Source organism: Anarhichas minor, unplaced genomic scaffold, assembly GCF_050575085.1.
Source record: "Anarhichas minor isolate MPS153535 unplaced genomic scaffold, ASM5057508v1 ptg000047l, whole genome shotgun sequence".
Taxonomy (NCBI): domain Eukaryota; kingdom Metazoa; phylum Chordata; class Actinopteri; order Perciformes; family Anarhichadidae; genus Anarhichas; species Anarhichas minor.
In genome coordinates, this window is record NW_027466493.1 from 577,501 (window position 1) to 595,000 (window position 17,500).

General features: G+C 42.7%; 1 protein-coding gene and 1 long non-coding RNA gene across 2 annotated transcripts in view; both read left to right on the forward strand.

Annotated features, from left to right (window-relative positions):
- LOC142971554 (uncharacterized) overlaps positions 1-1,134 on the forward strand; it is a 3,883-nt gene extending 2,749 nt beyond the window's left edge. Inside the window, exon 3 of the long non-coding RNA XR_012959371.1 lies at positions 1-1,134. This exon is cut by the window's left edge and continues 603 nt beyond it. This is a non-coding gene — a long non-coding RNA (uncharacterized LOC142971554).
- A 13,571-nt stretch (positions 1,135-14,705) lies between these two features.
- The window catches only part of allc (allantoicase), a 9,515-nt gene continuing 6,720 nt past the window's right edge, over positions 14,706-17,500 (forward strand). Inside the window, exons 1-2 of the mRNA XM_076112188.1 lie at positions 14,706-14,795; positions 15,410-15,460. Of these exons, the coding sequence (XP_075968303.1) occupies positions 14,706-14,795; positions 15,410-15,460 (141 nt within the window). The remainder of the gene's footprint in view (positions 14,796-15,409; positions 15,461-17,500) is intronic.

Consider the following 17,500-nt stretch of genomic DNA (forward strand, 5'->3'; position numbering starts at 1 on the left):
CCAGGAAGTTCCTCTCTTTCTAATTTAAACACCGGTTTTATTTTGAAAAACATTTTCTTCAAAAGAAAAGTAACATTTAAAGTATAGTTTATCAAGAGCTACTTGTACTCAAGTGGTGTAAGAAGTATTCAGATCCTTTACCACACTAAGTACAAAGTAAAAAGTACAACATGTACCTCTGCGATGTAGTACAGTATAAAGTACAACATGTACCTCTGAGGTGTAGTACAGTATAAAGTACAACATGTACCTCTGAGGTGTAGTACAGTTTAAAGTACTATATGTACCTCTGAGATGTAGTACAATATAAAGTACAACATGTACCTCTGCGATGTAGTACAGTATAAAGTACAACATGTACCTCTGAGGTGTAGTACAGTATAAAGTACAACATGTACCTCTGAGGTGTAGTACAGTTTAAAGTACTATATGTACCTCTGAGATGTAGTACAGTATAAAGTACAACATGTACCTCTGCGATGTAGTACAGTATAAAGTACATGTACCTCTGAGATGTAGTACAATATAAAGTACAACATGTACCTCTGAGGTGTAGTACAGTATAAAGTACAATATGTACCTCTGAGATGTAGTACAGTATAAAGAGGAAGTGGTAGAAAATATGAATACTCAAGTAAAGTACAAGTAGCACAGATGTACACTTCACAGCACAGTATTTGTGTAAAAGTACTTCTATATCATATTCCACTACTGCTTGTACTTCTTCCTGCGATCGACTCATCTATGAAACTTGGTTTCAGCTCCACACAGACGGTCAGTGCTCCCTCTTCTCAAATATAGAACATCTTTGACACCTGTCTGGGGGCGGGGCCAAAGGCTGCAACACCATGTACTTCAATATTCATGTGGGACCTTAGAGAGTATTTATTAATCATCTTAGTAATGTTTTACTGAGTACTGGTACTTTAACTGCATGAAGTCAATAATACTAGTGTACTTTACTGCTGATACTTGAGCATGAAGCTGATACTACTTGTGTACTGATACTTAAATAAATAGATAATATCTTTAAACAAATACAATCTGCTTGTCATGTATTGTTAGAACTGTACAAGTTATATACAAAAGAAGTATCCCAATACACACAAACACACATGGAACTATTGTTGTTATCCTGAACCTGTAAACAGGAGCTGCAGCACCGCGCCAGGAAAAAGGGAACCAGGGCCCCCTTCTAGAGCCAGACCTGGACGGGGACCTCGCTGGTTAGCATCTGGTGGTCAGGCCTCGACACACGGGGCCCGGCCGGGCAGGACCCCAAAGAACTACGGGGTGCCGCAACCTGCGGGCCCACCGCTCACGAGGACAGGCATCGGGGTCAGCTGTGTTTTGAGCCAGGCAGCAGGTAGAGGAGGGGACCAGAGTGGGCTGACCCCTGACCTCACAGACTGGCTCTAGGGACGAGGAACATCACCTCTATGGGGAGGAAGGAAGCGCAGCTGCTGCAGCAGTTGGAGCGTTACCAGCTAGATATGAGCGGTAAAGGGACTGTACTCGTGGATCTCTTCTCTAGGAGGTGAATCCTCACATCTCATGCTGTCATCAGACCACAAACTATTCATTACATTTAAAACACTGAAGTAAAAGTATAGAAGCTTCTGCTGATTGAACTCAATAAATGTAACGAGACAGAAACACACTTGATGAGTGAGAACAGGAAGTGGTGACGATGGTTCCACACTGGACAAGATGAAGATGTTGTGATAATATACTCAGTGAAGAGACAGTCTGATGAAATATCCTCTGAAATACAGATTAAATAAAACCTCTTCAGATCAGAGAAACATGAGCAACATTTACCGTTTTCTCCTCGTCAGACATTTAACACAGAACTTTGATCACAGCATGAAAGCTGGTAAAGAAAGTAGTCGTCTTCATGTGACCATAACTGACCTACAACATGAAGTGTGTGTCACATGTTGATTGTTAAAGTTCCCAGAAGAACAAAAACAAACGTGATTCCACACGTTAATAACATGAGTCATACACAGATGTACATGTAGAGGAGCTTACAGCCGTGAGGCTGATCTTCAGCTTCACTCTGTCCTGCTGCTCATCAGAGGATAAGTGACAGCAGCTGATGATGCTGATCTGTAGTTCACTGATGTTAGATGGGGCCACCTGGTGGACAGCTGGTAGAACTACACCATGTGATGTGTGACGTCTCTGACACTGACTGGGTGTTTGCCTCAGATCAAATAACATCTGGATCACAAACACATGTATGAATATGTGGAGAACACTCGAGTCATGTGCAGAGCATCAGCGTTGATTCACCGTTTACTTCATGAGGGAGAGGAATAAGGATCGACACCTCTCGGCTCGGCCTCCGCCCCTCCCCCCCTTCTCACAGCCCCCCAGGACCCTGAAACTCACAGGACTCCTTAAGTCCGGGACAGGATACCGTGAGACTGTCATGAACTGAAGAAATGGACGTTTTATGAGCTGTTGCTTCCTGCACTAAATATCTATAATGCATGTAAAGCACGTAGTGTTGAGAATTCATTGTAAAGGCAGTGAAGATTACTCATGGTGGTAAAGAGTGAAGTGTTACTGTGAGCCTAACAACAATAGATCTCTGAATGCTTCTTCTAGTTCTTAGTCCACTAGACTTGGCTCACTAGAGACCGGTCTCTAACCTTCCCTTCCTCTCTCAGGTCCTTGAGAAAGTAGTCCTGAATCAGTTGTGTGACTTTCTCCAGAACAATAGTTTATTTGAGGATTTCCAGTCAGGATTTAGAGAGCATCACAGCACAGAGACACGACTGGTGAACATGAGTAAAGATATTCTAGTGGCATCAGACAGAGGACTTGTCTCTGTTCTGGTCTTGTTAGACCTTAGTGCTGTTTTCAACACCATTGACCATCACATCCTGCAACAGAGACTAGAACCTTTGATAAAGGAACCGCACTGAGCTGGTTTGAGTCCTATTCATCAGATTGATCTCAGTTTGTATGTAAACGGTGAATCCTCCATGAACACCAACGTGTGAGAAGGAGTTTCATTTTGGAACGCCTTCAGCTCACTATGAGCATCTGTTGCAGTCTGGCCTGTTCTCTGGCTTTACTAACTCTACTCACAGAACACCCTCAGGTCAAGGTGGGCTCGTATCAGACCTGCATTCTTATGTAACTTAAAGGCTTCCTTCCTAAAACACTAGCTGCTGCTGCATCACTTATTTCAGACTAAGAAGTCGGCCTCCCCGACAGCCGGATATCAACGGCTTGTGTGCGCAACAGGTGGTGGAGGACTGGAAGTAGTCCAGGATGGACCTGTTTAAAAGGCCACCACAGGAGGAGGAACCCTGTGGGGTTGGGATCCTCCCTCGGTTATGAAGGTCAGCTTCAGGACTCTGACCCCAACACCCTCAAATCAGGTCCCAATCTGACCCCTACTGCTTCACCACAAACACAAGAGTTATGTCTAAGTCCTGTAATCACATGAACACCAAGCATGATAAACCAGCAGAGCATCAACACTATCTGAGCCAACGAGTTAGTGAATCACATGAGACTGAAGAACAGCATTGAAGCTCAGCTTGTAGCAGCTCTGTTATTCATATTCATATCAATCATTCAGCGCTGTCAGCCTCTCAGGAGAAGAGCTCTCTGACCTCATGGAGACGACGCAGACACCCTCAGAGACCAGCAGCACTGCACTCTGGTCTGAATGTACAGAATACAAACCAGTTTTATTTGGTTTATACAATAAAAAGAAGATTAAAAGTCACAAAAATGGACAATATCAAAAGAAAAGAAAAGACAAAATTCAAAAGTTCAAATCACAAAATAATCCTCGTCAAAAAGACTCAAAGCTAGAAACACCTGAATAAACCCAAAAGCTCTGATTGTGTGTTGTCTCCTGTTTCTACCTTTTTACTTGGAGCGTCTTTAACCTCCTGGTCCTTATATGGTCACAACTAAACATCAGTACATCACTGATGAAGCTGTTTACGTGGTCTTACAGTTCATGAGACTTCTTTAAGTTAACTCTTGTCTCTCAGGTTCCTGTCTGGTCTTCCTGGTGAACATCAGTCAGGATGTCTCCTAAACAGTTACCATGGTGACAGCATGTGACCTCACATCCTGTTTCCTTTGCTGATCAGAGCAAAGTGTGTCAAACCAAGATTATCTCATTAAATCATCTCAGCCAGTGATGCTTCACAGAGCATGTCTGATATCACATCAATAAATGACTGAGAGTCACTAAAACATCATCATCATTAAATGACCACTCAGCAATAATAGAAATCAAAGAAGTAAAATCATGAGAGATTCATTGAGAGAAATCAATAGTAACTCACTGAGTAGAATAAAACTTAAATGCATCAAGACTTCATGAGTCTAAAGCAGAACTAAAGAAAACAAGCCAAGTCTGCTTCACAGCGCCGGGGTTACAACTGAAAGACTCAGATATTGTCGTTCATGTCATCAGAAAACATCTGCAGCACATTAATGTGACAGAATACACACATGTAGTAGATGTTGTGCTCTACATGAGACAGTGATATTATTAATGTGTTCATTTCATCACCAGGTTTACAAGTTATCCTCAAGATGTTGGTAACCTTTGACAGTGTTTGAGCAACAATGATCCTCAGAACATCTGGTAGCAAACAGAGGTAAGGTTTAGGAGGAGATAGCAAACATCTGTATACGCTCCAACACTCTGTTCAGTAGAGCAGACTGAGCTGAACATGGGCGTCAAACTTACAGTCAGTGGGACTTCTGGTGTGAGGGGCGTGGCTTTTCAAGAATCACATTTTGGGAGGTTGATTACAGCGCCACCATGTGGCCGATTGGAGTCATATTTATTCAGAAGCACATGAACATCATTTCCAGTTATTGATCCAAGTTTCATTTTTCTACCTCATTCCAGCTCACGGGAGTTTGAGCTGAAGCGGCAGACAACAAATAAGAACCCCAACAAAAATAATCAGTAGAATTTCAAAAGGTCCTCGAGCCTAAATAAGAGTAAACCTGTTGTTATATGAGACCAATGTCTCTACATGTGAGAGGGTGTCAGACTTTAGTCTTTAAAAGTCTTCTGGTGTTTAACACACAACATAGAATCCAGGTGGAGGTGGTGGAGCAGTCTCCAGTCTCCAGATGCTCTCTGGATCACCAGGACTCAGCTGACATCAGATTACTTCCATCTGATGAGAGAAGAAGAAGAGAAGAGATGGACGAGTGTTTCCAGAGACTCCCTTCATCAGCTGTCAGTCAGTGACAGCACATCCAGTAGAAAGAGCAGCTTCCTCTCAGCTCTCATGTTAACCTACACTGAGCTCCAAGCTCACACACCTGCAGACTCTTTGGACCTCCGGTCTGTTGACTCTGCAGGTTCCACTGAAATAAAGTGCTGAGAGTCCTGAACGCATCATGACTGCAGAAGCAGAGAGGTGTTCACTGCTCACTGTGAAGATGGATCTAACCCTGTTACGCTGCGTTCACAACAAACACCGAGCGGATGTTCAACACGACGCCATTACATACAAAGTCAATGCAAAGACGCTGATAGACGTAGATTTGAGCCAATGAGGCGAAAGACGTGATGAGAACTGAAATATTTCCAACGGAGTAAGAGACACACGTGAGGCTGTGTGGTTAAAGCCTTTCAGCGTTAGATCCTCCTCCTTCATCTGACGTCCTGACGCTGTTGAATCACAAATGGAGGATAAACATCTTGTATCCGTCTGTGTTCACCCAGAGCTCTACGATACCTCATCTTAGTACAGAGACCAGACTGTGTATGAATGTATGAGTGTGAACCACAGACTGTCTATGGAACAAACAATAACCACGCTGACCTATGTACGCCTAGATGATGGAGCAGCTACAATGTTAGCTTAGCATTGATTGATCCAGACTCCATTCAGAAAACAACCATCTTAACAGCTGTTAGCTTGTCATCTTGTGGACAGACCTGACAAAGCATGAATTCAGACTTCTTACAAATCAACATCATTAAATATTATTTCAGCATCTTCTGAATGTTTGTTGAAGTTAAATCACAGCTGAATGTGTTTATTCTGGGTTCATACAGCTGTAGTAAAGCAGCCGACGAGTGTCTGATAGATACAGTGAATACTCCTCCACATGATGTGATGAACCACACATGATGGACTTTGGTTTCATCAGATATCTGGGACTTCCTCAACTCGTACAAAGCAGCACTAGAGCTTATTTCAGCCCTGACTGATGATTGGCTACATGGAGGTAAGCCCCTCCCCCCCTCTTGATCAAACTCCCACGATGCTAACATTAGCTTTGTGTTTGGTGTGAACACAGCATCAGAGCTCAAAGAGTCTCCGTCACATTTCATCGACTGTGAAATATTTAATGTCAAACATGTAAATATGGAGTCTGTTGTAAAAATATGAGGACAAAACTAAAGACAAAAGGACAGACACATATAAGATGTTAAAGGTTCCACATGTTCCTACAAAGACTGAGCAGTAGAACATCAGCAGAGGTTACTAAATGTAACGCTGGTTCTATGAAGTGAGAGCAGTGATGTGCAGGCTTCAGTCAGACTGATCTCAGAGCTGTGACTAAGATGAACTGATCAATAGTTTGATAGTTTGATGAATGAGGACCACTGTCTCTAAACATCTGGTGATGCCGTCAGCTGTTAACAAGCTTCACTTCCTGTAGACGTGAACAACAACACATCGACTCAAACACACAATCACAACAAGCTTCTGCTCATCTGATTGGCTGACTGCACTCTCTCTCTCTCTCTCTCTCTCTCTCTCTCTCGTCCAATCATGAAGCCTGTGGATCTGTGTTTGGTACAATACTGCTGAAACCAGCACGGACTGACTCCAACCCTCTACTGACCTCAGAGTCTCCAGTCTACAATGTGGACTCTTCTTAAGATCAGACAGAAGCTTCACTCCTGAATCCTTCAGGTTGTTGTGACTCAGATCCAGTTCTCTCGGATGGGAGGGGTTTGACTTCAGAGCTGAGACCAGAGAAGAACAGCCTTCCTCTGTGATCTCACAGTCTGACAGACTGCAAACACACAAAACAACACACAGAGTTTCTTATATCGATACACAATGAATCATTATTTTCATCATGAACATGAGTGGCTTTCATTTTGGTTTCATCTTCTTTAGTAAACAGACATTTAGTGTAAATCCTGTCACTGTTGTGACATTTTAAATCATTATTACAGTGAAATAAGTGATTCCAGTGGAGTAGATTGCTGTAACAAACTAAAAGCACGACTTAAACCGTCCTGGTTCCCTGACAGCAGGTGGGCCAAAGGACAGAAAGCTCAGTGAGACAGTCAATGTGAAAAAAATTATAATAATATAAAAATTAATGAAATGAATAAAATTAATGAAATCAAAAGATGAATTAGATAATTTAGTAAGATCAACAAATAAAAGTAAAACAGAAAAGAGACGACATGACATAAAAGCCAGTCTGTAAAAATGTGTTTTAAGAAGTGATTTAAAAGAGATTAGTGATCCTGAGAGCCTCATCTCCTCAGGCAGCTCGTTCCAAAGCCGAGGGGTCCTGATGGCAAAAACACGTTCACCTTTAGTTTGAGCCGCGACTTTGGAACAGACAGAAGCACCCCCCACCTGAGGACCTGAGGCTGCCAGCTGGATCATAGGGGGTCAACATCTCCTCTATATATGTTGGGGCCAGACCCAGACGTGCTTTAAAAGTGATCAGTAAAATCTTTAAATCAATTCTAAAACCAACAGGGAGCCAGTGGAGAGAAGCAGGATTGGGGTGATGTGATTTAATTTTAATTAAATTAATTATACTATATTGATCACGGAAGGGGAAATTTGTCTCTGCATTTGACCCATCCCTGTATATAGGGAGCAGTGGGCTGCCAATGAGCCGTTAGGGGTTCAGTGTCTTGCTCAGGGACACTTCGACACATCCCAGTCAAGGATTGAACCATTGACCCTGCGGTTACCAGACAACCCTCTTAATCCAGTGAGCCACAGTCTCCCCTATGTAGTCTGTTAGAACCAGAGAGAAGCAGAGCTGCTGCCTTCTGAACTAGTCGGAGGAGAGAGAGAGAGACTTCTGGTTGATGCCAGAGAGAAGGAGGAGTTTCAGTAGTCCAGTCTTCTAAAGATGAATGCATGAAGGACTTTCTCCAGCTCAGGGTGAGAGGAGTGGTTTGATTTTAGAGATGGTTCTAATTTGAAGAAAACAGGACTGGACAACTTTAGTGATTTGTGGTTTGAAGCTTAAATCTGAATCAAAACTACTCCTAAGTTTCTGACAGTGGACTTTATGTTAACGGACAGGGAGCCAAGGGCCCTTTAATGGGAGTGATAGGGTTTGGGGGACTAAATATTATGAGTTCTGATTTTGAGTTATTGAGTTGAAGATGTTGTGCCATCCAACAGTTGATGTCATTAAGATATTAAAACAGCAGCTAGGCTTCTGGGGTCATCAGGTCTCAAGGGAAGGTATATCTGTGTGTCGTCTGCGTAGAAATGAAAAGAGACATCATGACGTTGGATGATGTGACTAAGTGGGAGCATGTATATGGAGAATAAAATGTGACCTAAGATTGAACCTTGGGGTACACCACAGGTGATGTGAGATGTAGAGGATGAGTAATTACCTCTGGTGACCGAGTGGGTTCTATCTAGAAGGTAAGAATCAAACCAACTAAGTGCAGTGTCCTTGATGCCAGCCCAGGTTTGAAGACGGTGGATTATAACGGCATGGTCTACTGTGTCAAAGGCTGCTCTTAGGTCTAAAAGAATTAAAGTAGAGCTGCTGAAAGGAGATCATTGATACCTTGAGGAGGGCGGTCTCTGTGCTATGTAAAGCTCTAAAACCTGACTGAAACTTCTCCAAGACGTTATTAAGACACATGAAAGATAAAAGCTGGGTTGAAACCACTTTCTCTAAAGCTTTAGATAAAAACAGAAGTTTAGAAATGGGTCTAAAATGTCTAAGAACAGAAGAATCAAGATTAGGTTTCTTTAAAAGAGGTTGGACCACAGCATGTTTAAGAGTTGATGGAACAGTTCCTGTTGCTAATGAGCTGTTAACAATCCATAAAATACTGGGACCAACTGTATTAATAACCTCTGTAAGAAATGTAGTTGGTATAGAATCCAGACTGCACGTGGTTGATGTCATACAGGAAATGATTTCAGCTAAAAAGGACAGAGAAACAGGTTTAAAGCTGCTAAAATAACTAATATCCCTCCTGACATGTAAGACACGGTGTGGGGGGGGGGTAATTTGTTGCCTGATGTGCTCGACTCTGTTTCTAAAGTATAAAAACTGCTGACACATCTCTTGTGAGGCATCTTGACAGGGGGGGGGGGGGGGGGGGTGACCACCAAGTCGACTATCTTACATAGAATTCTCGGATTCGAGTGATTTTTTGTCTCGTTGTAGTCTTTTTGTGTCTCTTTGTAGTCTTTTTGTGTCTCATAGAGTGACATCTTGTAGGTGAAGGTCAGGGGGCCCCTGACACTTTGGGCCCCTGGGCCTGTGCCCGGTAGGCCTGTTCAGTAATCCATCCAACAGCAGGATGAAGCCAGACAAGTTGTACATTTCATGATTGTAGAGGATGACATGCAGACAACGAGGCAGCTGATGTGAAGTGGAACATATTACCAGAAAATGTATCACTTTATGGATCTATACGTAGATAAATCAAATAGAGTTATTGATGAAACATGAAGGTGCTGCACTAGCAGCAGACAGTGAACCCACCTCAGAGTCTTCAGTCTACAATGTGGACTCTCCAGAAAACCACTCAGCAGCTTCACTCCTGAATCCTACAGGTTGGTGTGACTCAGATCCAGTTCTCTCAGATGGGAGGGGTTTGACTTCAGAGCTGAGTCCAGAGAAGAACAGCCTTCCTCTGTGATCTTACACCATGACAGACTGCAAACACACAAAACAACACACAGAGTTTATCATATCGATACACAATGAATCATTATTTTCATCATGAACATGAGTGGCTTTCATTTTGGTTTCATCTTCTTTTGTAAACAGACATTTAGTGTAAATCCTGTCACTGTTGTGACATTTTAAATCATTATTACAGTGAAATAAGTGATTCCAGTGGAGTAGATTGCTCTAACAAACTAAAAGCACGACTTAAACCGTCCTGGTTCCCTGAAAGCAGGTGGGCCAAAGGATGTTCATGTTGGTTGGACAAGCCATCCAACACTTTGATCCCGAGCAGGGTAGTGGCCAGTTCACCATTCACTTTACACCATTATTTCCAAATGCATATTAGCAGAGACACTAGCAGACATTGTTATCCCACAGTAACATGTTGGTAACACCACCATGAACTTAGTAGATCAGACACTTGGACCACTTCGTCATCTTTGTAGTAAATCACCTGATCCTCGCCTGAGAGTTTCAAGTGTACAGTCTGGACTCTCCAGTCCAGCAGAAAGCAGCTTCACTCCTTTGTCCTTCAGGTTGTTGTCACTCAGGTCCAGCTCTTTCAGACTACAGGACTGGGAGCTGAGGACTGAGGACAGAGCTTCACAGCTTCTCTGTGAGAGGTTACAGTCACTCAGCCTAGGGGAGGAACAGGGATTAATACAAACAAAATGTTAAATCAAAGTAAAATATCAAACATATTTAGTAATGTTAATGTATCCGTAGTGTATCCACCTACAGAGCTTTGTTGGAGGCTTTGGTCACTGGCAGCAGCCTCAGAAGAGCCTCCTCTGAAGCAGAGTATTTCTTCAAATCAAACACATCGAGATCTTTTTCTGATGTCAGTAAGATGAAGACCAGAGCTGACCACTGAGCAGGAGACAGTTCATCTGTGGAGAGACGTCCTGAACTCAGGGACTGTTGGATCTCCTCCACTAGAGAACCATCATTCAGTTCATTCAGACAGTGGAACAGATTGATGCTTTTCTCTGGAGACATTCTTACTGATCTTCTTCTTGATGTACTGGACTGTTTCCTGATTGGTCTGTGAGCTACTTCCTGTCTGTGTCAGCAGACCTCGTAGGCGTTCCTGATTGGTCTCCAGTGAAAGACCCAGGAGGAAGCGGAGGAACAAGTCCAGGTGTCCATTTGGACTCTGTAAGGCCTTGTCCACAGCACTCAGGTGGAGAGGTTTTGGTTTTGATTTGTTTCTGAAGACTTTTAACCAAGAGGAGGTTGTTTGTTCTTCTGTCAGCAGATTGACTCCAGCGTTGATGAAGGTCAGATGGACATGAAGAGCAGCCAGAAACTCCTGAACACTCAGATGGACGAAGCAGAACATCCTGAACTCTGACTTAACTAACCCTGAACTCTGATTTAACTAATCCTGAACTCTGATTTAACTAATCCTGAACTCTGACTTAACTAATCCTGAACTCTGATTTAACTAATCCTGAACTCTGATTTAACTAATCCTGAACTCTGACTTAACTAATCCTGAACTCTGACTTAACTAATCCTGAACTCTGACTTAACTAATCCTGAACTCTGATTTAACTAATCCTGAACTCTGATTTAACTAATCCTGAACTCTGACTTAACGAACCCTGAACTCTGACTTAACTAATCCTGAACTCTGATTTAACTAATCCTGAACTCTGACTCAATGTGTTCAGGCACAAATTCAGTGCTCTTCCAAAATTAGTTTTTACATCCAGAAATTGAAACACTGCACAAAAATTCATGACTAACTTAGTTGCATGAGTTTTAACTATTGATCAGGTCCATTTTTAAATGAGTTTGAACCCTTTGATGTTTGATTCATGGCCTGTGGGATTCAGTGAAACAGTCCGTGTTGTAACAACACTTGTAGGATGAAGAGGAAATGATTTAATCTAAGCTGTCAAACCACTTCTGACATTCTCTAGATCAGGGGTGTCAAACTCATTTTCACTCCGGGCCACATCAGCATCATGGTTTCCCTCAAAGGGCCGGTTGTAACTGTAAGACTGTATAACTGTAACTACTCCTAACATATTGTTAAATAACTGTCTCTGCTTTTGATTATTGTTTATTCAAGTGTAAAAATATTGTACATGCAGTTATATAAATGTAAAATGATATTTAAGCACATTTCTGTTATTATAACATAAATCATTTTAATTTAGGGTTAAGAAACCCACATTACTCTATCAAACTTTTAAAGAAAATAACAAAGACAAATATCAAACACAAGTTATTACATTAACTTTGTTCAAAGCTATTTTTGTCACCTCTCTGCATCACTAATGTCCCTGTCGTCGTCCCGCACATGGCAGCTACATCCAAGAGCTCCTCACTGAGATCAGGTCTTATAAACACTGATAGATGCTCTGTGTCCGTGTTGTCTGTGCTTTCATCAACAGCTAATGAAGAAGACGAGTACCTGCTCGTCTCTTAGCTAGCTGTGTTGTTAGATTGCTGCTAGTTCCTGAACTCGGTCTGCGATGGTGTTTCTTCACAAACTGACATTTGTAAAAGTCTGTATCTGGTCGGAGCTCACCTGCTCACATACCTTTAGCAGCACTGGGCTGTAGCTTCTGTAAATATATTCTGCTGTGATTGCACTCTGCCTTTTAATTCTTGGACAATTTGATGTTTTTCTTGGAGGCTAAATTTAGCTCCGTGTTTGGTGTCAAAATGCCGACGTGAATTGTATCCTTCATCACCGACACGCATCATAACACAGAAGACAGACCCGTTTTCCTCCCTGAAGCACAGACATGTATTCGCTTTCCCATCTTAAATTACATTTTCTTCCCTCTGCATCAATGTTTCTCTTCGTGGACATTTTGGGATTATTTGTCGATCTTTTTCAACTCAATCACTTGTTGGAAAACCTCTTTACGGGCTGTTCCCTCTCCTGTCCACCTGTTGTGATAGTTTTAATGTCGGTACACAGACAACATGCTATCTCAGAATTTCGACCATGGGGATACTTTTATTTCCAAGTCTAACTTTAAATTTCTTTTCCAAAATTTAAAAAATTAAAATAAATGACGTGGCGGGCCGTATTCGGCCCGCGGGCCTTGAGTTTGACACCTGTGCTCTAGATGTTTCACTGATGATGTGAGCTCAGATTAAAATCTACATGGTGTTGAGTTTCAACCAGTAAAACATGCAAATCATTTTCAAATCACTGTTATTTATCTCAGATAGAAGTTCTGAAGAATATTTATACCTGCAAGCATCAAATAGATGTTTTGAAACAGCCAATCAGCATCAAGAACCATTTCTACCGTCCAGTGAAACAGAGAAACAACACGTAGTGATCAAAGTGATCCTGATGATCAAACATGTACAGATTCCTCTGGTAGGATTCTCACCTGCTGAACTGACTTCAGGTCAGTTTACAGACACGATCCACTGGAGAGAAGAAGCTGCTCAGGTCCTCCTGTCAGTCCTGGTGTCTTTGTGCATTTGATGTGAGGACGCCGTCACACCCTCATCACGTCAGAGTCCAAGTCTAAAATAAAACCAGTGTGACGTCAAAACCTGTCCAACAGGTGGTAGATGTCAGCCTATCAGAGGTGGTAGATGTCAGCCTATCAGAGGTGGTAGATGTCAGCCTATCAGAGGTGGTAGATGTCAGCCTATCAGAGGTGGTAGATGTCAGCCTATCAGAGGTGGTAGGTGTCAGCATGTTTGCATGTTTTACTGGTTGAAACTCAACACCATGTAGATTTTAATCTGAGCTCACATCATCAGTGAAACATGTAGAGAATGTCAGAAGTGGTTTGACGTCTTAGATTAAATCATTTCCTCTTCGTCCTACAAGTGTTGTTACAACACTGACTGTTTCACTGAATCCCACAGGCCATGAATCAAACATCAAAGGCTTCAAACTCATTTCAAAATGGACCTGATCAATAGTTATAACTCATATAACTAATTAAGTAATGATTAGAACCCCTGAACTCTGAGTTAGAGTTAGTGAGTTAGTGAGTTAGAGAGTTAGTGAGTTAGAGAGTTAGTGAGTTAAAGAGTTAGAGAGTTAGTGAGTTAGAGAGTTAGTGAGTTAGAGAGTTAGTGAGTTAGTGAGCTAGTGAGTTCATGAGTTAGTGAATTAGTGAGTTAGAGGGTGAGTGAGTTAGTGAGTTAGTGAGTTAGTGAGTTAGAGTTAGTGAGTTAGTGAGTGAGAGTTAGAGAGTTAGTGAGTGAGAGTTAGAGAGTTAGTGAGTTAGTGAGTTAGTGAGTTAGAGTTAGTGAGTTAGTGAGTGAGAGTTAGAGAGTTAGTGAGTTAGAGAGTTAGAGAGTTAGTGAGTTAGTGAGTTAGAGAGTTAGTGAGTTAGAGAGTTAGAGTTAGTGAGTTAGTGAGTTAGAGAGTTAGTGAGTTAGTGAGTTAGAGAGTTAGTGAGTTTGAGAGTTAGAGAGTTAGTGAGTTAGTGAGTCAGTGAGTCAGTGAGTTAGTGAGTCAGTGAGTCAGTGAGTTAGAGAGTTAGTGAGTTAGAGAGTTAGTGAGTTAGTGAGTTAGGCCCGGGTGTTCTCTCAGTCCTCACTCACCTGAGTCCACTCAGAACCAGCTGCTACCTGTCTGTCTCTTTCATTAAGGATAAAGGTCAACAATCAGCCGGACGTGTTCACTAAAGAACAAACCTCCTAAAACAGACGAGGCTGCTGGTGCATGAGGTCAGTGACCCCTCGCTCTGTCTAAACAAACAGCCGGTGAACTTTGTGCTTCAGCTGCTTCAACACTTCTCTTGATATTTCAGTGGAAGCTCCAGTGGAGTGTGACCATGGCCGAGAGGAGAGCAGCAGTGAAGGCAGCAGCAGAGCTGGACTTCCTGCAGTCCAATGATCTGGCCTGTGAGGCGGTCGGTGGGAAGGTGAGTCACTGTAATGGAGCTGCAGAGATACTCTCTGATGGATTCACTGAATGCACACGTGTGAATACATGCACACGTGTGTGTCCTGTCTTCTGATGGTTGGTGACCTGGCACATTTTTATGTTTCCTATTTTTATGATACTCTGTTTATTCTTCAGAGCGGGTGATGCAAGACAATAAAGTTATATCTTATATTAATAATATAATAATAATATTATCAACAACCACCGGTACCTAAAAGCATTTTATCCAGATGTGTGCACATGCTAATCATATGAATATACTGTTTATGTCTATGCATCGATGTTAGAGCAGCATGTTCAAGGTGGAGCTAGTTTGAACCTCTTCAGTGGGTCCAGACCCAGGGGTCAGGCCACATGTTGCGAGTAGTTCTTGTGCTAAGCTAAGCTAACTGTCTGTAGCTCTATTCTTACTGTACAGACATGAGAGTGTTATCAGTCTGCACTAATCTGAATCCAACATGAGAGTGAATGAGCCTTCATCCCACGATGGAGAACTAGTCCTTTAATACTTGGAGTCCTGCAGCTGTATCGTCCATATTTACATCTTGTGGTAGTTATTGATATATAGCGTGTTGTGTTGTGTTCTTCCAGGTTATTTTTGCTACAGACGAATGGTTCGCTCCTGCTGCCAACCTGCTGAAGGTACGACTTCAGGTTTGACTTCAGTGACACATATTAAAGCCACAGTTTGGCTCCTTTACCACAACAGTAACGCAGGAGAACCGTCTTCTCTTCTGAGATCATGAATGAAGACACGAGGTGGGAGAGCAGGAGGTTGTTTTATTTCACGAGTACTTCATTTCATTTACTTTCATTTACTTTCTCAAGCATGACATCGACTGAACACTCTAAACAATTTCACCGTAAAATAACGGTAACTTACTGGCAGCATTGACACCAGTAATTTACTGTTTATTTAAGGTGAAGCTGCCGTAATTTACTTTTACGATATCTTACGGTATACTGGATTACGTTATGTGATAGTAGGATAACTGGGTTTAACAGTGATTTTACGGTATATGCCAGAATGTTACCGTTTGTTTACAAAGGGTAATACAACCCAATACTTTTGCATTTAATTCCCAACAAATAAAATAATAACAATAGACATCCAATACATCAGTATTACATCACAAAACTCACAATGTACTGCATGTTTAGAAGAAAACAAATAAAATCATAAAATCTTTAATGACCGGCTTAACTGAACTCATGAGGATAACCTCAGACCAGTAGCGCCGAGATCGAAAAGTGGCCGATGGTATTCTGTTCAGTGGTAGGTTCCTATCCCTGGAGTGTTATGCTGCTGTTTTTCAGCGGGATGTACCTATCCCTGGAGTGTTATGCTGCTGTTTTTCAGCGGTAGGTTCCTATCCCTGGAGTGGTATGCTGCTGTGGTTCAGTGGTAGGTACCTATCCCTGGATTGGTCTGCTGCTGTTGTTCAGTGGTAGGTACCTATCCCTGGAGTGGTATGCTGCTGTGGTTCAGTGGTAGGTACCTATCCCTGGAGTGGTATGCTGCTGTTGTTCAGTGGTAGGTACCTATCCCTGGAGTGGTATGCTGCTGTGGTTCAGTGTTAGGTACCTATCCCTGGAGTGGTATGCTGCTGTGGTTCAGTGGTAGGTACCTATCCCTGGAGTGGTATGCTGCTGTGGTTCAGTGGTAGGTACCTATCCCTGGAGTGGTATGCTGCTGTTGTTCAGTGGTAGGTACCTATCCCTGGAGTGGTATGCTGCTGTGGTTCAGTGGTAGGTACCTATCCCTGGAGTGGTATGCTGCTGTGGTTCAGTGGTAGGTACCTATCCCTGGAGTGTTAAGCTGCTGTTTTTCAGCGGTAGGTTCCTATCCCTGGAGTGGTATGCTGCTGTGGTTCAGTGGTAGGTACCTATCCCTGGAGTGTTAAGCTGCTGTTTTTCAGCGGTAGGTTCCTATCCCTGGAGTGGTATGCTGCTGTGGTTCAGTGGTAGGTACCTATCCCTGGAGTGGTATGCTGCTGTTTTTCAGCGGTAGGTTCCTATCCCTGGAGTGGTATGCTGCTGTGGTTCAGTGGTAGGTACCTATCCCTGGAGTGGTATGTCAGTACTTTTCCAACGGCACACTGTTTGCTGAAGGCAACATGCAAGATAAATCATAACACTGCAGATCAGTTACAGCTTCCTTGAGAACATTAAGCCCACGAGCTTTGGCTCAGGTTTACAGAAAGCAGCGTCAAATGAGGGAAATCTGTTAGAAAAGCATTAAAACCCTCAAACAGCCGCTGACGCACGCCGATGGCCATGTTGTGCAAAAGGCTCCCAGTTGTCTCGGTGCAGCAGTCTCCCACAGTCTGGACTCCACCTGAACACATCAGGAGTGTTCATGGAGAACCAAAGGCTACAGCTGCTGCCCTCTATGCAGAGCTGAAGATGTGAGTGGCACGTCAAGGCTCTGACTACGGTCTAAACACAGTTTGAGTTGTCACACGTCACACGTCTTCGTACCAGAATTCACCTACAAACCAGGAAGTGGAAGGACCCCAGACCACATGAGCTGCCTGTGGCTATGCCTGGGTTTATAGGTCCTGTTGTTTAGGGTCATTGGCTCCCTGGAGGCTCCACAATTATTAAGCCTGAAAGAAAAAGTTATTTTATTTTGTCTCTCAGCTGCAAGCTCATTGATTCCTAAAGGACGCGTCACACAAA